The sequence below is a fragment of the Euprymna scolopes genome, chromosome 3 (genome assembly GCF_053919585.1).
Source record: "Euprymna scolopes isolate OS-2025 chromosome 3, ASM5391958v1, whole genome shotgun sequence".
Classification (NCBI taxonomy): Eukaryota; Metazoa; Mollusca; class Cephalopoda; order Sepiida; family Sepiolidae; genus Euprymna; species Euprymna scolopes.
In genome coordinates, this window is record NC_136484.1 from 124,489,494 (window position 1) to 124,513,118 (window position 23,625).

A 23,625-nucleotide genomic window follows, 5' to 3' on the forward strand; every position below is an offset into this window, starting at 1 on the left:
TTAAGGGGGCCATGCTGACACTTGGTCAAGGAAAAACAGATGTTTATGAGATTTCTTTTTCAATAAAAGAAAATATAAAATCTGATAATAGGATTCGTGGAACAAGAGATTGTTTTTCTACTTGAATTTGGTAAAAATGAATTTTAACTACTAATTGAGTGAGACAGGTACAATGACTTGGGTTCAAAAGGTCTGCTTTAGTGTCTGGGAGATGTTGTCATTTGGGTTCACCTGTTGTATTTAACTACCAGGCCACCAATTCAGTGATAAGTTAGTTGTAGTTGAATAGATAAATAAATAAATTGAACTAGGGAGAGATATGGTCATGAAAGAGGAAGAAGAGGGTCACAAGAAAATAGAAAATGAAAAGAATAAAATAAGGGGATAGAGAAAGGAGTTCACAAGAGAAGAAAAAGAATAAGATAATGGGATAGAGAAAAAAAGAGGTTCAGAGAAAAAAAAAAGGAAAAGTAATCTTCAATATGACAGAGGGGAGAAGAGGCCAGTTTTATAAAAACGATTGGCTTTTTAGAGTTAGGGTCCTTTTACTGGCTGGCATCGAGGCGTCCACATCGCTCTCACCCCGCCTTGGGGGGGGGGGGGGCCTCATAAGAGCTAAGTTGAAAAGCTCTTGTTCTTAGCTGGGAAATTAATTAGAGGAACTTAAGTTATACAACCTGCATCATGAAGCTCGGATCAAAGAACTCGACTTTAAACAAGTGTAGAACGATTTATGAATTTTCGTATTCTTTCCAACGCCTGTTTATTAATTAAGCCAAGTCTTACCACTTGCTTGGAGTCGTCATGTGCAACCAGCTTATCTTAAGCACTTAATTAACCAGGTTCCCAAATTTTTCAAATAGGGGCACATCTTGTGCTTATCAATCCCTACCAAGTCACTTTTCTTGGAAAAAAATTTATAGATCTCTAAAAAAAAAAAAAAAAAAAAAAAAAAAAAAAAAACACAAATGCTAAATCTTTCTTACGGCTTATCACAAAAACTCTCCAAATACCCGTTTACGTAATTTTAATTCTTGTCCCCCTTCTAAAATTCTAACTGAATCTGTAAGCCAACCATACGTCTTAACTAGTTTTATTTTCTCCTAGACTGTTTAAATCTAATGTATATTTACTGATAACTTTGAATTCTTGCTGTGAAAATCAATAACATTTACATTAAGTATAAATTTACAATATTGTTTAAAACACATTTTCAAAAGAAAATACCTTAATACATTTAAACATTTTGCAACAAAACACAAAAAAAAAAATAATAAAAATTTGTTACATTATACATTTCAAAAGTCCGTTGACACAAAACAAAAATTTGTCCCTTTTTCAAAGACCAGAACAATTAAATCACACTAAAAAGCCGAAAATTATACACAGTGCATAAATTTGATTTCATTCTGCATCTTTCTTTTTTCTATAGCGTATTTTATTTTATTTATTTATTCATTTATTCTTCCTTTTAATACTCGAGAATTTTAAACATACTTTCGACTTTTGACACTAAATTGGTATTTATTATGATTGACAGTTTTTCTAAACAATTCAGACATTAACACACATTTTATGAATGACACTGTCCTATTTTCTATTTGTTTTTATTTTATTTATGAATGAAATTTCGTGGGTAGTTTTTTTTTTTTTTTGAACTGACCGTATCTCTTTTCATTCATTATGGCATATCGGCCTTTTTTTTCTTTTTTTAATATTTTCTTGTTAACTTTAGTTTTCTGTGTGCGTGTGTGTTCAATTTTTTTTTTTCTTTTCTTTTTGTTCGCATTTCTGTGATCGTGTAATTTTTGTTTTTTTTCGTGGTATTATTTATTTATTTATTTTTTTAATTATCTTGGACCCTTTTAAAACGTTGTGTTTCTTTTTCTTTTTTATTTTTCCGTGGTAACCAAAGTTTTTTTCTTTTTTTTTTCTCTTTTTTTTTTCTCTTTTTTTTTTTTTTTTTTTTTTTTTTTCTTTAACTCACCCTTGCTGGGTGGTCAGGTCGCTACGGCTCCAAATTGTAGTTATTGTATATACCCCAGGTTCGTTTTTTTTGGCATCGCTGATGTAAACTGGCTCACGGGCACCAAATATGTATGTTATATAGGGGTTTCATTAAAAGAGAGTCTTAGAGAGAGTTTGTCGTTGTGTCTTGGAGAGAGAGTCTTATTAAGAGGGATGTTGAAAGACTCAGAGAGAGAGAGAGAGAGAGAGAGAGAGAGAGAGAGATGTTTTTGTAAGAGATCTAGAGAGAGAGAGAGAGAGAGAGAGAGAGGGATGTTGTGAGAGAGAAATTGTTCGTTTTATGACTATTCATATTTATATTAAAACGTTTATACTTAGATTGTGTTGCTACGGAAACTCTTTGAGTGAAGAGATAGTGTTCAGACAGTCTTAGTGTAGATATGAGATGTAGTTCACATTGTCGATATGAGATGTCGAGACGTGTATGTAATGACATTTTATAACACGGATATATAGACATATAATACAATTTTCACTTTACCTTTTTGTAAGAATCACAAACACAAACTTTATCAAAACACATGATGGGTTTATTTCTTCACGACCAGCCGTGGTTTTCATTATCAAGAATTCAAAGCTTCACATATTAAGTTTCAAAGTGACCGTCTCGCTTCTAGACATTCGAATTCCAATCTGGACTGTTGTCTGTCCCTCTCAAAATCCCCCTGCTCCTGTCTGCTTAACTCTCAAGTTTTTCTAACTATCTCTAGAACTTTCTATTTTCCATGACGTCATACACATGTTAAAACATGTGTGTTCTTTCACGTGTTCTGGACATGCGCGTCCAAAACTTTTCCTTTTTTTATAAAAGGAATTTTAAACTATACTCAGTAACCTATTTTTCCAATATGTTAAAAACATTATCTTATAGCTGCATTCTTTCAATTAAATTTTCATAACAAAATTTACAGTGCACATTCTTTTCTTGAAATATTTTATCTCTATTCTAAACAATCGTTTGCTTTACATTCCTTTTTCTAATTCTCACACGTAATCTATTTCTAAACCTAAATTACGAGGTTTGAATTTCGTCTATTGCTATTTCATTTTCATTTTAACTAAATCTCTCTATTTTTATACTTACATGAAAAGGGGACAGCCCTTATCATGTAACACATCCATCAATATTGCAAAATTTTTTGAAGTGATAAGTTCCCACCACATGTATAGAGACACATCTGTCAGCTTCACCTCACTTATATATAATGCTATCTCTCACTTTGTCCCATTTTCACTGAGTTGTCTTCCTCTGGATTCAAATAAGCTGTTCGGATACTTGTACAGTTTAATTATATATTAAAAAAAAATGAAATATCGAAGAAAGGTTATATTGTACGTATCCCTTTCGGACTAACATCTCCGGAAAAAACAGTAGTTTTTTTGTTTTTTTTACAGCGGAAAAACACGTTTTTTATGAGAGTACGTTGAAGTCAGCCATTATGGAAATTTTTAACACGCCACGGGGAGATAACTCCATGTAAAGCGCCCACACTCCCTCCCCATCTTTATTACTAGGTTTTCTTCCTAGAAAATTATAAATGAAAATAGTTCTCAATGAAAATTATGTGCAATACTTAAATAATAAACAGGCTCCAAACTATGTGAAGTTGCATTTCAAAATAATAATGGCAGATCAATGGATCGTGAAAACAAACACTTTATGTAATAATGCAATAATGTTGCTAATTGCAACATGACATTTAAGTAGATAATGTTGGTTTTTAGTTGGAATTCAATTTTTTGAGTTTGGATTTTCATTCTTATTCCAAACAAGCACTTTTTTTTTTTCAGGCTTATCAAACTGATCACATATAATTTATCTTCTATATAAGAGAAAAATAACCTCATATACCATTAGTTTAATTGACTCTTTGTGGATAAATTATCTACTAATATCAGAACTAAAAATGTGGTACTTGTACAGTTTAATCAAGACATTTAAAAATGAAAATATCAAAAAAGGTTATATTATACATATCCGTTATGGAACAAAGTTCTTTGAAAAAAAAAATTTCACTTAATTTTATCAAATACTTTTTATTTTACAGCGAAAAACAATTTGCTATGATACCAAGAAAAAGGTTCGATTTTTAGGAAGAAAAGCTAGTATTAAAGATGGGGAGGGAGTGTCAGTGCTTTAAACCGAGTTATCTCCTCATGGCGTGCTAAAAAAATTCAAAGATGTCTACCTTCAATGCGCTGTCATAAAAACATGTTTTTCCGCTGTAAAAAAAAAAAAAAAAAACTACTCGATCGAATTAAGTGAAATTTTTTTCGGGAGATCTTAAGTCTAAAACGGATACGTACAATATAACCTTTTTTTTAATATTTTCATTTTGCAATGTCTTAATTAAACTGTACAAGTGCCAAAAAATTAACTAGAGTAATTAATCCTACACACATTAAATAATAGTATCGAAGCAAGAACTCATAAACTGGAAAACTCCAACATTAATTAGGCGTTGCACTACTGCCATTATTTAATGAAATTATTCCAAAACGTTTACCTATTAGGCATAAGCTCAGATGTATCTTTGTCTTAATTGTTTGAAGAAACCGGTATAAATGGCTCAACATGACTTAAAAATAATTGTAACAGATTTGCACATCAACAGTTCACAAATTAAACAAAACGGGATGAAAAAAAAAGCAGATTCTTGATGTGAAGTTAATGTATAAACAGTAAATGTGTGCATATTTCAGAAATGCACAAATTTTCGCTATAGCATTATCATCAATAATACATATATTATACTCTTAGAAATATAATTGAGAGGTCCATGTTTATTTCTCCTTAACTACATAACTATAATTATACACATATTTTTGAATTCTGAAAATTGGTTAATAAAATGTTATTGAGGTTAAAGAGAAAAAAAAAAATCAAACGGCATCAATTTTTCTCATTTTGAAAAGTAAAAGTAAAAACAAAACTTTCAACATATTGTTTCAATACTTTATGTCTATTTTTTTGTTTATAGTAGTATTTTCAATGATTTCTTTACGTTTGGGGGAACAAAAAAAAAAAACAAAAAAAATAAGTTTCTCACAGAATGCAAAAGTATTCAGATTAGATTTATTTTAATTCTTAAAAATGAGTGCAAAATTTTACTTACAGTCATAGCCATCAGCTGGAGGTGGTGGCACAGGGAAACCAGGGGGCATCATAGGTACTCCGGGTGGTGGAGGCATACCTGGCAACAAAGAGTACACACAGTTTGAAACACCTTTTAAAAAGTTCAACATTTCAGGTGAGAAAAATAAATCCTTCACTCTATAATAAAGAGTAATGTGTATTTATTCATGCATAAATATCCTGTCACACAAAAGTTAAAGAAAAAATATCTATTTAAATTATGGGAATTGAGAAAACAAATAGTAAACCAGGCGTCTCGCCAACTTCAATCTATTTCCATACTTAAACGTTTTTCTTTTGCTTTCTATACAGTTTATACACTTCTAACTTTTAGACTTTACAGTTTGAGAGATCTCATGTTTTTTTATGCATGAATATTAGCACGAACCCTGGCAAAGAATAATTTTTGACAATGTTTACACTCTTATAAATAAAAAACTAGTATCATCATTACGGTCCTGAATTTCGAGAGGAGGGCTGATCGTTTGTATTACTTGTTTTCATTGGACTATTGTTCTCATCTTGAGTGTTATTTGTGCAATGTTTCAGTTGATCCTTTCCTTTCCAAGATGGCAACCAACATGCTTGATAAAGGTCAAAGACTACATTGACAGAAACGTCGCACAAATAACACTCAAGATGTGAACAATAGTCTGATCAAAACAAGTAATAGTACCATCATCTCAGAATAAATTATAAAGATTACAATTCCTTTACAAGTGAATCATCAACTTATGCAACATTATATAATTTATTAACAAGGCTACTCTACACGAGGCAAAATGTAATATTTCTACTAAAACTGCTATCTCTTTATCGTTCTCATTTTACCTTCTCTCCTGTTTTTCCCACTTTCTCTTTCTTCGCTGCCAGTCCATCCTTCTCTCTGGATATACACACAGACAACTCATTTTTATAAATTCCTAAATTCCTCAAGAATAAGTCGACATAAAGGAATTAACTCCTTGATTAAAAAAAAAAAAAAAAAAAAAAAAATCAGAATTATTTCCCTTTAGTTAAAACTTAATCTTGTTGGAACCGCCCACTTAATAAATCTGCGACAGCTTAGAATCAAAGAATGAATAATGTTTTCTTAATTTTTAGATATTATTTATTTGGAGCAATGCTGATTAAGAAAATACTAACTTTATGGGTATTTGTTTTGTCGTTTATATTATAGATAGTAGGTATGTATAAGCTAAGATTTATAAGAAGGAACAATAGATTATTTTACCACCTTTGAAAGCAAGTCCAAGATATGTTTGTTTGCATGACAAAAAACACCTTGTGTTTAGCTCAAGTGCCCGAGGCACAAATATACAATTGAAATAAACACATAGCAAGTAGCAGTTTCACAGCCAAAAATGATCATCAAATCAAAAACTCAAATTAAACATTTGTCAAATCAAATTAACCTTTTGTTCGTATCATTTGTATTTGTCGTTTGGATTTCTCTTCTGCATTACAGTGAAAACCAATACCCACTATTTTTTTTTTTTTTTACTGAAGGTTATTCTTTTGTCAAATATTTTACAAAGTTTTTTTTTGATAAACTATTTTACAAATTGACATTATGTTTTCTATATTTTTCTATTTTATGCATATCAATATACTTTTTATTTTTAACTTTATATTGGTAATTCATCATTAAAAAAAAACGTACTTTGAGCGATCCTCAACTTTTAACATTGTTTTGGACTTCGGCTAAAACTTAAGTATATACAATAAAGTCAATCAAAGTGGTCAGCTTTGAATGTTAAATAATCCTTCTTGTGCAAAATATTTCTGTTTTGCAAGTTATAGTAAACATCAGGCTTAAAAAAAAAAAGGAAACATTTTAAATCAATTTTATCGAACACATAATCTGCTTCAACGTTTTATTTCTTTTTAGTAATATTCTGAATAGCTACTCCTACCACCATATATTATAAAATTAGTGGTACAGTATCAAAATATGAAATATGTTAAGATTTAGTTTTTAAAAATACTTGCAATGTTAATCCTTTATTGTTAACAGCTAAAATGTACCACACACACACACATTCATAATTTAGACATTAACAATAAATCCTAAAATATATATCAAGGTGGCATATTCTACATACCTGGTGGCGGCATTCCTGGAGGAGGCATACCAGGGGGAGGAATGCCATATTCTGGAATTTGAGTTAAGTGGGGATGATGTGGAGGCATACCAGGGGGAGGAACTCCAGAATAATTTTTACGGTTGCTAAAAAAAATAAATAAATAAGTAAATAAATAAAACAAAATAAATAAATAAAATAAAAAGAATTTATAATACCATCTATGGCAATATTTCAAAGGCCGTAAATGATCAAGTTCTCTGATTCTCTCTCCTCTGATCTGGAGCATGTGGTACAATGGGGAAAGAGAGGACTAGTTAATTTTAATGCATCTAAAACCAAGCTTCTATCTTTACATCATCAACATTCTGATCCCTGTCTGGCATCAATTGAAATGAATGGCTCTCATCTTGGGGAAGCTCCATGTTTTGACAAGCTTCTGGGTTTGACCTTTACTCCTGATCTTAAATGGAATACACATATCAAATCCGTTACCAAGGTCACTGGGAAAATGGTGGGATCTTTCTATCACTCCAGTAGATATCACACTGTTGATGCAATGCTCTATCTGTATAAGAGCCAGGTACATCCAAGGAGTACTGTTGCCACATCTTAACAGGAACTGCTAGATCTTATCCTGCTTTGACAGAGTTCAAAACAGACTTTGTAGCCTAGTAGGGGATACCCTTTTCTCTTCCCTGTATCCTCTTTCCCACAGAAGAGATGTTGCAAGCATGTCTTTGCTTTATCGTTATTTTCATGGCAAGTACTCGTCCGAACTCAAATCTATGGTCCTCCACCTCGCAAAAGTTTCACAAAACAACATTCATCTAGCTAAATCTACTATCAATAATTTTCCCCACTCTTTATCTGTGCCTAAACCTAAACATAGATTCCATGAACAAAGCTTCTTTCTTAGAACTGCACGTCTGTGAAATCTGTTCAATTTCCCTGCTTTCCAGCTGGCTACAATACGATTATCTTCAAGTTCAACGTAATCAAGTACTTGATGAGCCATCTCCATTGAGTAATCCAATTTACCAAATGTCTGCTACTAACTATTAATATGGTATTGTCCCATTGATTACTTATCACACTCATTAACCCTTATCCTCGAGTGGCCTCTGGGCCTTAATAAGTGGTGACTCTTGTAAAAAAAAAAAAAAAAATTGTTTCTTTTGTTTCGAATTGTTTATATATGCTCAAGAAGTTGAAGATATACATTAAAAATATATTATGAAACAATTATTGAATATGGTCATGATTTGCATCTTCAGCTATAGAAATATAAACATCTTTTTGGTTCATATTCCTTTCTTAACCAATGAAAGATTAAAATAGGTAAGCATTTGAAATATAGAAAAACAATCAGACAGTATATAGTTAAAATATAAGACAAAATGGCAGAATTATGAAAATTTACGCCAAATATTAATATGAAAAAGTTTAAAAATAAAATAAAAAGGGAACTATAACATCATCCTTCATGACATAAATATCAATTATCACACAAATCAAAATATGACGATATCAATTGCAGAATAAACCATTATTTAAAGTTTATTTATTACCAATTATCTAAATCTGGATAGGATTAGTCAGTTTATAAAGATTTATGAAATTTTGATAAGGACATCAGAAATACAAACGCTACTTACTAATCACTGGAATCTGTGGTAGGAATTGGTTCATTATTGTTAGATGATTGTGCAGGGCGTCTAGAGTCCCTGGCTGTCGTTCCAATGACATCAATAGTGCCAGACATTTTGCGGTTGGGAGGTGGTGCAGCTCTTTTGCCAAGGAGGCCAAGTGGAGTGCTATTTGAATCCGCTGAAAAAGTAATTATAAATACCTTACTTTAAGTGTCAAGGATTAATATAGACTCCTTAATATATTAAAAAATAAAATATATTTTCAATATTTGCTTTTATATAGCCAGATTAAGGTTTTCAATTAGAAAAAAAGAAATTTTAATTGGGGGGGGAAAAAAACAAAAAAAAAAAATGATGTATCTTTTTTAAGAGAATTTTACTGCTCACTTTAATAAACTGATACCAAAGGATTAATAACTGGAATGAGCCTCTCCAGAATATAACTAATGTTAAATAAAATTTATTTTTTGATGATAGCATAAAGAATGGATAGCATCGACAGACGTGGGTGCTTTCAGACGACATATGTTAGAGAATCTGAATTGACAGGAAGTTGGACTGATATGTAAAAGAAAATGAAATAAAAACTAAAAATAAAATAAACAATTTGATTTTTTAAATATTGAAATGAGATTTTTTTTTTTTTTTTTGCAAAATGTTGATAAAGCTTCTTTCAAATAAAAACTGAATTCAAAAGCTAAAATCTTTAAAATTTCATGTTCATTTTAAAAAGAAACACAAACAAAGGTTAAATAAGAATAAGTTTAAATAAACTTTATTATATTTTCAGAATCGTCCTTTAAAACATGAAAGGGCTTTGGAGGAAAGTTTCCAGACATGCACAAGTAAAATATGACAGTTTAAAATAAATTAATGAGAAAACTCTTTGATAAATGTACCAGACAAAAGTAGATATTTATAGAAAAATTACAAAAAATTATCGAGAAGAATTTTACTTAAAAATAAACTGGGTTTTTTTTGTGTTTGTGTGTATTATAGGTTGGAACAAACTTATTTTATAGCTTTGATTTAAAAAAAAAAAAAAAAAATGGAGAAAAAGGGAGATAAAGGAGTTACAATTTCCAAAGAAAAACAAGTGAATCACATTTTTCAACTATGATTTGAATATAAGCAAAAACTGATTTTTATTATTTTAGATATTTACAAATTGCATTTTACAATGGTATGTTATATTTGAATTAATTGAATAACTATGGATCACAACTTTTGTTGAAATTTTGTGAAAAAGAACAATTTTTGCTAATGTGAAGAGCATTTTTTTTTTTTGATCCTCCTAAAGAGAAAACAATTTTTCCCTGAAGTCGCCAGTACTTTGGAATCATGTAATCAACCATTATTTATATCTATAGATATCTTGAGTAAATCCAACAACAGAAATTTTAGCAGAAATAAACGCATTTTCCCTGCTAAAGAGTTGAGGTAGCAGGTTCAGTTCACAGGGGAAAAGCAAAAGAAAATCTAGAAGAAAGTGATAAGAGTGGACCTGAAGGAAAAAGGGATAAATAAAGACCTGGCCAGAGATGGGTTAGTTTGGAAGTCAATTTCTAAAAGTTGTTAAACACATGCCAGCTGCCAGCATATAAAATGGGTGTCAAAGAGAATATGTGTCAGTTTGCAGAAAACTCACAGAGAATCTCATGAAAAGAAGACTAATGGTATGTGACAAAAACAAAAATCCTTTCTGATTAAAATTTTAAAAAAATTAATAAGAGTTAAATACTCACGGTTTAATGGCGTAGGTTTCTCTTCTGGAGTGGCTCGAGAATTTACAACTGGAGTAGGTGCACCAGCATGGTGTACCTGAAAGGAAGGCTACATGTATTAAACATCATGACTATGGCTACACAATGTATAAGGATTATTGGTGCTTGTTTATAAAGACTCATTTGTGAAATACGACAGGAAAACTTTATGAAATACTTATTGAAATATAATGTATATTGAAAATTATGGAAAATATGCGACGAGGATATTAATAAAAAAATTAAATTAATTTCAAGCTGTAACAAGACTATGGGGAAACAATCAGTCATTAACCAAGACAAAATTTTCTAATAATGTCTAAAACATGGCAGCTCTGGACTATGATAATTGACTTTCATAAATAAAAAAAAAAATACTTGCATATTTTCAGTTCTATGTACGCTAATATTTTTCAATAATATATATTGGGGTGCCGGTAGATGGAGATTGTATCAACTGGTGTGGGTTTCAAGATGGCTTCATTAAGTGTAGGTCAGGATAACCTATTGATGACCGGGGATTGACCGCTACACCTGACATGGTTGATGTGAGGGTTCAGAGGTCAACTCCTTAGACAAAGGAATTGAGGGTAAATATCAAATTCTTTGATGAAAATTGCATTACATGTTAAAACTCGGTTTTGGGGCAGTTTGCAGCGAGGAATCAGCTGATCCAAATGTACCAACAACATAGAAATCTAAGGGAAATTTCCTTGAGACCTGTCTGTTCTTCAACCATTTTTTAGCTAGTAAACAAATTAAGAAGGAACTGATTTTAGCTTATCTTTTCGAAGGAATAAATTTTTGATCTCTCTCCTTATGAAGGAACCTCTCTCCCCCTAATAAAATTTTTAAAACTGTCAACAAGTCTCCTTGTGTTTCCACAAGTTTTATTTGTCCAGAGTTAAACACCCACTAGACGATGCAACAATACAGATCAACAACCACACACACGGAAAAAGCGACGATCAAGACCAGACTACACATGTATGTAAAACAAAAAAATTATTGATTGATGGTTTCTTGATCACTCACCGGTGATAAGGCACATTGCCACTTTGATGTAGGGGGCTACTATCGGGAACATAACATATGTTGCAGGGATATTATGTAGGGAGTTGAGCAGCAAGATGTCTGTTCACATTACACTTGAACTTCTGCATGTCAGTACAGTTGGAAAAGCAGGATCCCAGAAGTCTAGCAGTTTTGTGGAAGAAACTATTGTAGTAGAAGGGTTTCTTACATCTAGGGATCTCTACTGTGTAGGGATGGGATTTTGCTGCTTGTCGGATTTGACGGGGGGTATTTACGTTGAGGGGGTGCAAGGGCTTGTAGTTCATCGAAGCATCCACCATTAAAATACTTGTAGAGAACAGGCAGAGGGATGCAACATTTCATCAATAAGACAGAGGTCTAACCGTATATGACAGTTCAGGACATATCAGGTTGGCGACTCTTTTGAACCCTGTCCAAGAGCGAGAGACTAGTAGCATATGCACTAACCTAAATGTGACAACAATACTCCATACATGGGCAAATGGTGGCCTTGTAGAGGTACAGGATACTTTCAGGCATAAGTAACTTTCTAGCACAGTAAAGACCCCCACCTTCCTCGCAGCAGCCTTGGCAATGCTCTCAATGTATCTGTTCCAACTTGTGTTCCCTGTGAACGTTAAGCCGGGGAGTTTCAATAAAGTACTTTCACGTAATGTATCTTTAGCTACTGGTGGTTGAGAAGTTTTCTTGTAATTATTAAAGGAAACAAACTTAGTCTTAGCAGTATTGAACGTGACCATCCAATTTTGTCCTCATTCCACTACAGATTGGACGTCTTTCTCTAATGTTTCTGCCATTTCCTTAGATATGTGTTTATTTATTTTCCCCTCGTGCCTGTTATAGAGCGTGGTGTCATCAGCAAATATACCCATCTCAGAGACAATTTTATCAGGGAGATCATTTATGAATATTAGGAATAATAAAGGTCCAAGGATCGATCCCTAAGGTATACCCGCATTTATATCATATTGTTTAGATGTACAACCGTCGAAGACAACCTGGATTCTTCTCGTATTTAAGAAGGATTTAATAATGTTAAGTATTAATCCAGTGATACCATATGATCTGATTTTCCTGAGAAGACCATCATGCCATACGCCGTCAAAAGCCTTAGATATATCTAGGGCAAGTGCTCTACCCTCCCGTTTTGTCCAGTGTATGGTATATACGTTCAGAGATTACATTTAGGATATCTGCTGTAGAACGGACTTACCCAAATCCATATTGTTGGTCGATCAGAAGTTTAGCAGCTTTATGGTGATGGACTAGAGCTTGCTTAATTATGGACTCAAATATTTTGGCGAAAAGCGGTAGGAAACTAATGGGGCGATAAGTTAATGGGTTAGTTCTTTCGCCAGAATTCTTGTAAACTGGTACCACAGAAGCAGTTTTCCAGCAGTCAGAAAAGCAAGATTCGGTAAGGCATTTATTGTAAAGCTAGGAGAGATTGACAAGTTGAGAAAAAGGCAGTTAAATTGAGTAACTACATTATGTATTCATATAATCGCCATCAATCTGTACATAAAGCTAGGTATGTTGATATTTCTTTATATTTGTACAAGATTCACTCTTAAACTAATTAAAAGTCAATATAAATTTTGGAACACAACGGTGGACTACATGTGGGTTATATTTAGTTTAATTTACTCTTATGTAAAGTGGTGAAGAGAGAGTGGAAACCTCTGAAAATTCAGATATATTTGGTTCTTGTGAAATTTCAACAATCTATATATATCTATAAAAGTGTGCGTGTGTGTGTGTGTGTGTACATTTTCCTACCAAACTACTCTGTCAATTTTCAGTCTACAGATTGAGATTTGACATAAGAGATATTGAGATTTGGAAAAATCTTTTTAATCAGTGTTCAGCTAGAAATTTGGTTGTCAAGGGGTTAAAGTTCAATGATTTGACCTTTGAAAACTCTACCAAACTCCTCTGCCAATTTTGAGTCTAAACACTTGAAATTTTAGATGTAGGTTCCTTGGACATGGATCAAACTTTTTAACTTGATTTGAGCCTAAAACAATAAATGTTATGGGGTCAAAGTTTTAAAAAGTTTGACCTCTCAGCCAATTTTTGATCTAAACATTTGAAATTTTACATAAAGTGTATTAAGACATAGGGCAATCTTTTCAATTGGTTTTTGGCCGAAAATTTGGCTGCCAAAAGGTCAAAGTTCAAAAGATTTGACCTTTGCAGTTTCTAGCAAACTATTCAGTTAATTTTAGGGTCTAAACATTTGAAATTTTACATAAAGGGTATTCAGACATGCAACAAGCTTTTTAATCAGTTTTGGGGCGAAAATTTGGCTTGATTCTTTGGATATGATATTTTTGTTCTGTCATGAGTGCGTGCATCCAGCAGATCTTTTTTTTTAACATAGAGAAAATTCTGGACAAGGACTGATTTGTCCAGTTTGATAATTGGACTTTGTTTGTCTTCTTTAAAAAGTTGAAAGAGTCGACCTTTGCAAACTCTACCAAACTCCTCCGTCAATTTTGGGTCTAAATACTTGAAATTTTAAGTTTTGTAGGTTATCTGGACAGGAGTTAAACTTTTTTAATATACATATAAAGTTATGAACAGTACATAGGGCCTGAGCAAAGCTGAGCTGAACTGCTAGTAATTAATATTTACTAAATTTCAGATTCTTTTGATTATTTTAAAGAGGGTTTTAGGAGCATAATATTGGCACAGCCTCCCATTTAACAATTCAATTTTTTTTAGATTTTAATTTAATTTGATCCATATTTATTAGACACCAATTAAGCAAGATTCCCTGAATTTCAATTTCTAATTAAGACCCATGAAGCTTAAGGCTTTAAATTTGAGTCATTTTCTAAAACTATCATCACATAATGAATTTTAATCAAAATTAGAATAAGGATTCTGTATACAAGGTTTAGTGGTGTTATATATCGATTTTAATTTTCAAAAAGGGGTTTAAAAGAGATGCAAAATTTGTTCTGGGGATTAATTTTAGCCATCCTGAGATTCTTCTAGTGTTTTATAAGTTAGACTAAACCGTATATTTTAAAATTATATTGAACGTAACAATATGCATCAAAAGTGTCAATAGTTCAAGGGCTATTCTCATAACATAACTGCCCAACAACATTATAAAAAGAATATATATTCAAAGTTTAAAATAACATTTTCATCATTAAATGTACCAATTAAACAAACATTACAGATATCCAGGTTTGTTTTTACTTTGTTCCTTTTACTTAAAATTAAGTACTAGTCAAAATTCAGCATTCACGGAAACAAAAATTGTTGCAGGTGCTAAAAGAGTCAATACATTTAGCAACACAGCTGATCCCAGTAAGCAAATTGGCACAGCTATAAGATGACATAAGTGCTATGTGGAGTGTTCAGGCAGCTATCTACAATTTTACAAAACGCAGGGATTCCATTGTATGAGAGATGTATGACCTGTATTCTTGTATGTCTGCGAGATTTGATCGACGATGAAGCATCAAAATGACAATTCTGGCTGCAGTAAATTGCTGATCTCATCGTAGAGACCTCCATGAGAAATTATGTCATACACCAACATCTCAACTGGTATGGCCATGTCATCTACTGTCAGTCATTTAAAACACTCCAAAAGGAGTCCTACATCAATGACAATGACCCAAACCCACGTGGTGGACTGCTTAAGACATGGAGGGGATCAATTAATGCCAACCGGATTCTGGCAGGTGGTACAAGTGAAATGGCAACAGACAGAAGAAAGAAGTCATTGACAAAACATGTAATCTCAGAATAGCACAAGCTGAAAAAACAAAAATAAGCAAATTCCTGTTAAAAACTCACCATGATTTTGTTGCTTTGATTCTCCATACGAAGACGTCTCTGCTTTTCACAGTATTGCTGCCATGTATCCTCATTAAAGCCATAGTTAAAATAATCCGTTATATCAGCACCTAAGGAGAAAAAACATTTTGTTTTTCACAGCTATATTTTTAAAGAAGACAAACAAAGTCCAATTATCAAACTGGACAAATCAGTCCTTGTCCAGAATTTTCTCTATATTAAAAAAAAGATCTGCTGGATGCACGCACTCATGACAGAACAAAAATATCATATCCAAAGAATCACAAACATTTATCAAGTAGGTTTATGTTTAACTTGGAAAATCAAATTTTATGAGTAAGGAAAGAGAGACTGTCTCACATCACCATCTTGAAGAAACAAAGGGAGATAGCTGATCAATAATTCAAACTTGCAAGATCAATCTTGTAATGCCCACATTTCTCATTAATGGCTTAAAATCGTTTAAAAATTATTCTCTTAAAAATAAAACTACTTAATATTTTGGGAATATGATCTTTTCGTCCATCATAAAAAAATTTTTTTTTTTAATTTTATTTTTAATATGGGAGCATTCTGAACAACCGCAACAAATTTTTAACATTTTACTGCAGAAAATGTTCTTAGCACCCCCCACATACACACAAATGTATTCATTGTTGCAAGATTACTGCTTCAAATCTCATGTTATCATCAATAGGAGTAAGCCTTAAGACCAAAATATATTTATGCTATGTATAGAAAAGAATTAGAATTGGAAGAAACCTCAATCATGGTGCGTTCTGGAGCAATGAAAGCAGTGCTTTGTTTGATGGTATAAAAGTTATTTTGAGTAACAATTGGTAATTTGGAGAAGATGCTTTCTCAACAATAGTGGTTTCATTTCTTTGTAGAAGAATTCTTGGTACTTGTACAGTTTAGTCAAGACATTAAAAAAATGAAAATATCGAAAAAAAAAGTTTAAATTTTATGTATCTGTTATGGAACGAAGTTCTCCAAAAAAAAATTTCACTTAATTTCATCAAGTAGTTTTTTTTTTTTTACAGCGAAAAAACAATTTGTTATGATACCGAGCAAAATGCTCGATTTTTAGGAAGAAAAGCTAGTATTAAAAGATAGGAAGGGGTGTCAGCGCTTTAACTGGAGTTATCTCCCTTTGGCATTTCTAAAATTCAAACAAAATTTTTTTTTAAATCCAAGATGGCCGCCTTCAACGCGCTCTCATAAAAACATGTTTTTCCGCTGTTAAAAAAAAAAAAATAAATAAATAAAAAATACTTGATGAAATTAAGTGAAATTTTTTTAAGAGAACTTCGTTCTATAATGGACACATACAATTTAAACTTTTTTCGATATTTTCATTTTTTAATGTCTTGACTAAACTGTACAAGTACTGAATTCTCCTATATTAAAAAAAAAAAGAAAGAAAAATCTGTAGGATGTACTACTCATGACAATATAAAAAATATATTTAAAAAATTATGAAACTGTAATAAAGTAATTTTATTTTTTGTAAAGAAAATCGTTTTTAAGCGATTGATGGGAATTCATAGACATTACAACATAAATCTTGTCAGTTTGTATTGATTGAGTTATCTCCCTTTGTTATTTTTCAGATTGTTTTCAAAATGATAGACAAGACAGCTGCTCTTAGGTTACTCATAAAATTTTATTTTAAAAATAAAACTCTTTGATCAATTTATGATTTTTGGAATATGATATTTTCCTTTTGTCATGAATATGGCGATCATACAGATTTTTATTTTTGTTTTTGAATATAGGGGTAATTCTACACAAAAAACATTTTTTCTTTCTCTAAGCTGACCTTAGTACAGAGTTCAAATAAAAAATTTTTTCCTTGATAAAATTATTTGCTTCTATGGGCAATGCAACATTTGGCAATAAGTAATGAACAAAGTTTAAGTCCAAAATGACAAAATTGAAATATTACTAACCTGGTTTTCTCCACGGTTTGTCTTCAGCTTGTAAACTGTCCAAATCATAATCATATGTTGGTATTCCATTATTTGTACCCACAGCTTCAAGGTCAATGCCTTTGCCTTGATTCTTCATTCCACCAGTTCCACCTAAAACAACAAACAAAAGAATTTAGCAACTATAATTATACACGTATATATATGCTACAAAAATAAACTATTTCTATTGGATTTTAGCATGAAGTTCTCTCTAACAATTGGTTCAATATAATAGAAAAAAAAAAGAAATTCATCAGCCACAGACTGACGTTTTGACCTAGTTACAAATATTATGCTCATCTTCAATATATATATATATATATATATATAATATAGAGCTGAATGTCTGTATGTCTGGTCACGAATAGGCTCCTATATGGTTGACTATTATAGAAAACTGATCACATATAATGATAGAATATGTATCAAGACACAGGAATGGGTATGTTTGATCTGGCAGAACAGTGGTTCATTAAAATTGTGGGGTCTGCGTTCATGCCTGGTCCACAAAGTATGGAAATAAAAAATTTAAAAAAAAAAAAAAACGTTTACAAGTGTTTTTGATATATATGTATATAAGAATACTTTGATAAGTATGTTTTAACTTAAATAGGGATGGTATAATAAAATTGTGGGGTCTGCGTTCGCGCCTGACCTCCATAGAATGGAAATAGGCACAAACTTTAATAAAGACTTTTCATATCTATCTGCACATGACCTCCATAGAATGGAAATATTTCACAAAGTTTAACAAGGTTTTTTAATATAGATCCACATAATATTGTGATAAGTGTTTCAGTGTGAACAGGTATGGTATAATAAATTATGGGGTTTATCTATTTTATTTTTACTTTCATCATATTTTTCTTTGGTTTTGATATCCCAAATTCGAAGCTATCTCTTTACCACCCTTCCTTTTCATAACCTATCCTTTCATAAATCAAAGCCCATTTTCTGTAGGCTGTTTCTGAACCCAGTCAACGACGGGTACTTTTGCTAGTATATATATATATATATATATATATATATATATATATCAATCATAAAATACATCTTGTAGATGCTCGGAGGTGAAGAACTGATTTCACTAAAGATTTTGGGTTTAAGATCATTAAACTCGCTCCACTAGTAATCAAAGCATTTCTCAAAAGAAAATTCTTCCTAAATATAAAAATGACAAATTATACTTGGCTTAACACTACTGCGATTTCACAGTATCACCATTAGAAGTGTCTCCAACTAAGTTCAATCAGAATATACATTATATATATAAAGAATGCTACAAAAAATAGAATATTTTTTTATTTGATGTTAACAGGGAATTTTTTCTAACAACTAACAATATAATAAAAAGAAATTCATCAACCGTTTACTAATGTTTTGACTTAGCTGTCTAAAAACAAATGAAGTTATCAGTAAGAATAAAAATGTATTTTAAATCTTATAATTAACAGAACTATTATTTAATACTGTCTTTAAGAAAGGAATTTTTTAGTAAATATAAACTAACAAATTAAGTACACTGCAACATTTTTATGAAACAAAGATGAAATCTAACTTTATACAATCATTTATTAGACATTTTTTTTACATAATTAGCTTTTTTTCAAACTTGAGAAAATAGTGTGATTTAACGATTGTCCAATTTTAAATTATAGTGAAAATATCTTTATTATTTATGACTGTCAACATACAACACTATGATGCATGGGAATCTACATTAAGAGAAGTTAATAATTAAAACAAATAAGAGAAAATATATTAAAAAAAAAAGAAAAAAAAAAAGAAAATTACAAATTCTTGAGTAGAAATCAAGCTCAAGACTTTGACAACAAAAATGTTAAAACAAAAGAGAAAATTTGATGCTTTTTGGCTGACTTGGTCACGGAAATGGAGATTTCGAATATCACAATTAAAAGTAAATAAAACTCACAAAGAGTAACAGTTTAACCCTAAATAAAATGAATCGGAAAAAATGGTTCCAGCCAAGAATTCAGGCTCAGAGTTCTGATTTGATAATTTCAAGGGCCAGATTGCAGGCATATGATTACTGTAGGAAATAGAATAAAGATATAAAACAATGGTTACCTGGCTTGTGATAGACAGTAAAAGAATTAAAAGATGGTTGAATTAATTATCAACTGAAATGACAAAATAGTTGTCAAACACTTTTAAGAATAACAAATTTTGAGAGGCTTGGATAAAAACAAGTGGTTGATAATGACCCAAACCCACGTGGTGGACCGCTTAAGACATGGAGGGGATCAATTGATGCCAACCGGATTCTGGCAGGTGGTACAAGTGAAATGGCAACAGGCTCTCTTTTCATTGGCTACTAGAGATATAGAGGAGGGCGCCACTCTTTTCCCAGGATTACTTCACTTACTCTTGATCCTCACCTTTATAATGCCATGTATTTAACAAGGAGATGTCAAGTACCATTTTTTATTTTTTTTGTCTGACCCGACTGAGCAAACAGTTTGCATCAAGATACTAAAAATAAAGAAATAAACCAAAAATCAAAAAGTCTCCAGTTGTAATCTTTCGTTGAAACAATGGCGTTAGGTTTTTGCAGTTCTTGCAGGTGGTGTCAACGTCCTCTTATATACAGCACCTGGTACTCCCAAATGGTTATCCATCTGGCATTGACCAGGCTTAGCATTGCTTAACTTAGGCAATTTAACCAAAACCGGCATATCAACATGATTAGGACTTTTTGGTAAAAATGTTCACATATCAAACTGCCTTGTGATAAAAGAGCATGGCATGAGGAGGGAGAATGGAAACCAGAAACCGCAACAATTTACACAGAGGTCGAGAAGATTACAAACCTATTAATTAAACACAAGGGCTACATCTTTGGTTTGATTTTTCAAGTTGAATATATTCATTTTTTAAGTCAAGAATTTTGAAATATTCTTTAAAAATAATCAGAATCGAAGTTGGTAGTTTTGGTCGGAGTCGGATTTATAAGAATGTTCTGAATCAGAAATGGATGTTTAATCTCCAAAACAGTATAATCATTGGAAGACTAAAATAAGAAATCCAAGTCCGATCACGGAAATTGGATTCTATAGACGTTATCTTCCGACTCTGCAACCTTGAATATAATCTGCAGTTTCTTTTTTAAAAAAATTAAACAAAAATGTATGCAAGAGATAATACACGTGAAACTTACCCGATGATGAGGATTTAGTGTAACCGGTACCTTGTTTGAATATTCGTGGTGTTCTGTAAAAGTAAAGAATTGAAAGAAAAGAATGTATTATTTTAGCTTAAAAAGTCCAAAAGATTAGTTTTACTAAATCGATTCTCCAAACACTCAAGATCATTATATTCAAAAGTTTTTAACCTAAAATTTTTTGACTTGTTAAAATAAATTTGACAAAGATGTCTATTACTTTTGGAAATTCGCACAATTCTTTTCGGTGCAAGATAAATAGTCTTCAGAGAATTTTGCAAATGTCTGTAAAGATTAACTTTTGTAATTCCCAAAATGTTCCAAAAATACTCCAGTGTCAGGTTGTTGCAATAGCATCCAGCCTGGTCAGGTTGAGTCGGTTTCTTCCTTGGCCTGTACCAGATCCTAAACCATAACAGCCCATGCGTGGTCATCTTGAGCAACATCACACAATATAGCTAATCAATTGCGATTTCATTGTAAAAGGCCAATCACCTGTAAACTCAAGTACTTAACCAAGTCCTCATTGATGTTGGATATGTTTGGAACACATCACTTAACTTAATCATCATCCATTTTATCATTTTTATTTACCTAGATCAGGAGTAATCTCAGTCTCCAAGCTTGGAGATCTTAAAAATTGATTCCATTGAAATTCCATTGTCTAAGATTTTTGTTGGTTTCCCCCAAGTTTTCTAGGGTCATTCTACTTCCCTCTAGCACTTCATCTTAAAGACTTATCCAAGAGTTGCCTCTCTCAACGTGGCTAAACTAACATAGCAGGCTAATCATGAGTACATCAACTTTAGTATATTCACAAAGTATCAGAGCTAATATACCAAGTCTGCTCTGATTCTGCCTTGCATATGCATCTAATCATTGCTGTGACATTAAGCTGAAGATGGAAAAATGAGGATTGAATGAAAGTCTTGCACTCGACTCTATATAGCATCACATAACTAACACAGTATATATCTTTTTCCTGTTACGGAAGGGAACAGTTTGCTATGTCAGGACTGACAACAGAATTTTATCTATGTCAATTTTACTCTAATGCAAAGCACCTTCAGCACTCCGACATATACAAGAAAATAAAAGAAGTACTTTAAGAGGACAATCGTCTAACCTATCCTCCGTGCAAGGTCAGCAGTTAAGTCAACGTGCCTTTTAAATTTATAGTTGGGATCTGGTACCAGCTTTCCAGGTAAGCTGCTACACTTTTTTAATGAGAAAAAATATTTTCTTTTTTATGAAAATTGCTCCAGAGAAGGTATGAAGCCACTTGATGTAAGGAACTAAAAATAAAATAAATACTACTTCATAGTCAAAAACTAGCTAACGATAAGTGTTAGATAGATTCTGACCTAGAAAATAGCAATTCTTCCCCTTCGTCAGAAACATCACTCACAGAATGCGAGGACTAAATAACAAAAAAAGGGAAGCAAGAGTCACGAGGCTGCCAAAAGTAAATCCAAGATCCACTTTCTACTCTTATAACTGAATTCAAGAATTATGTTGGTATCATTTAAATTTAATGAAATATAATTTTAATGGGACATGCTTTTTAGTTTAATGAATTCCATATGAAGATGGAACTTATTTTGTCCATCATGTTCAGAGATCAATAAGAAATACAAGTTCTTACTGTAGCAATACACATGAAAAAATTGAAATAGCTTGAAATATTTCAATATTGGTATGTATAGAAAGAGCTTGATGAGCTAAGAAAGAATCTTTTTAAATTTTTAAAATCTGATTAAAATTAAGGAAGTTATGGCTATTTTTGTGCCTCACACGTTTGGATATTTTTCCCTCTTTAAGACCATATGCGTTTCGTCACATTTTTTACACTACTTTTTCAGTAAAAATGTCATATCTTTGTTAAAACACAAGACTAAGAAATGAAATTTACCATATAAGTGTATTTTTGTACAAGGAATCAGAATATGCAACTGAAAATCTCCCAAAGTTTATGGTTTCCAAATAATGTGCATAAATATGCAGCAATTCCTTAAAAATGCCATGTATCCATAAACAGAAAAGAAGTTGGAGAACTCAAAGTTGAATTGTAATGTGCTTTATGTACAAAAAACTTAAATCTAAACATAAGACCATTTAAAAATGAATATATTGCAATATTTCTTTGGTATTATTGTAGATTAACACCTTCTGTTTAACCCCACTCAACTCCTTCTGACCACCCCTCCAAAATGTGATTCTACCTTTTTAGGAAATTATGTATAAAATGCCATGAAAAACTTTAATGAAAGATAAACAAATTATTTTAGAATTGAATGTAAAATAATTTCCTATTACAGGTCATTCTAGCATTTTAGGGCAGTTAACTGTTTTTTTTTTCTATGGGAAAATATGCATGGTTTTTTTTTTGGTTTTTTTTAAAGATGATTATGTGTAGTTTTAAGAGGGTTTCTATGCAATGAGAATATGGGGAGGGTTGCTATTCGGACTTTGAATTAATTGTAGGGCTAAGGAAAATTATGTGTGAACATACTGAAAACTTGACAGAGACAAAGCTAACAAAAACAATATTAGAGGGGGAGTGGTTAGTTTCACAAAAATTTAATGTAAAATAATTCACTATTTCCTGGCCATTCTAGCATTTTAGGACAGTTAACTAATTTATTTTTATGTGTATTTTTCTTTAAGGAAGGATCTATTTTTTGTTTGTTTGTTTTAGATGCTTGCATGTGGCTTACAGAGGTATTTTGTTGGGGGGGGGGGCTTGCCACTCGAACTTAGTGTTATTGTTAGGGTTAAAGAGTGTTTTAGGAGGACACTTGCCACACATAATTTGGATTAGAGGTGAAGTTAAGAGAGCTTTTTTTCAAAGAGAGCGTTCATCACTCATATTTACTGTTAGCGGTTCATAATTATTGGCTTTTGAAAATGCTATGGATTAAATTTGGAATATC

At 31.8% G+C, this 23,625-nt stretch overlaps 1 protein-coding gene across 4 annotated transcripts in view; it reads right to left on the reverse strand.

The window, feature by feature from the left end:
• LOC145258332 (uncharacterized) overlaps positions 1–23,625 on the reverse strand; it is a 48,203-nt gene that overhangs the window by 10,441 nt on the left and 14,137 nt on the right. For 2 of the 4 annotated variants that reach the window (XM_080116512.1, XM_080116531.1), the window contains exons 5-11: positions 20,690–20,742; positions 17,491–17,622; positions 15,539–15,648; positions 10,646–10,721; positions 8,907–9,078; positions 7,270–7,394; positions 5,145–5,222 (exon numbers count right to left, since the gene is read on the reverse strand). In XM_080116512.1, coding sequence (XP_079972638.1) covers positions 5,145–5,222; positions 7,270–7,394; positions 8,907–9,078; positions 10,646–10,721; positions 15,539–15,648; positions 17,491–17,622; positions 20,690–20,742 — 746 coding nt within the window. Of the gene's footprint in view, positions 1–5,144; positions 5,223–7,269; positions 7,395–8,906; positions 9,079–10,645; positions 10,734–15,538; positions 15,649–17,490; positions 17,623–20,689; positions 20,743–23,625 lie in introns of all 4 variants that reach the window. The other 2 variants (XM_080116523.1, XM_080116501.1) reach the window with 1 other exon arrangement.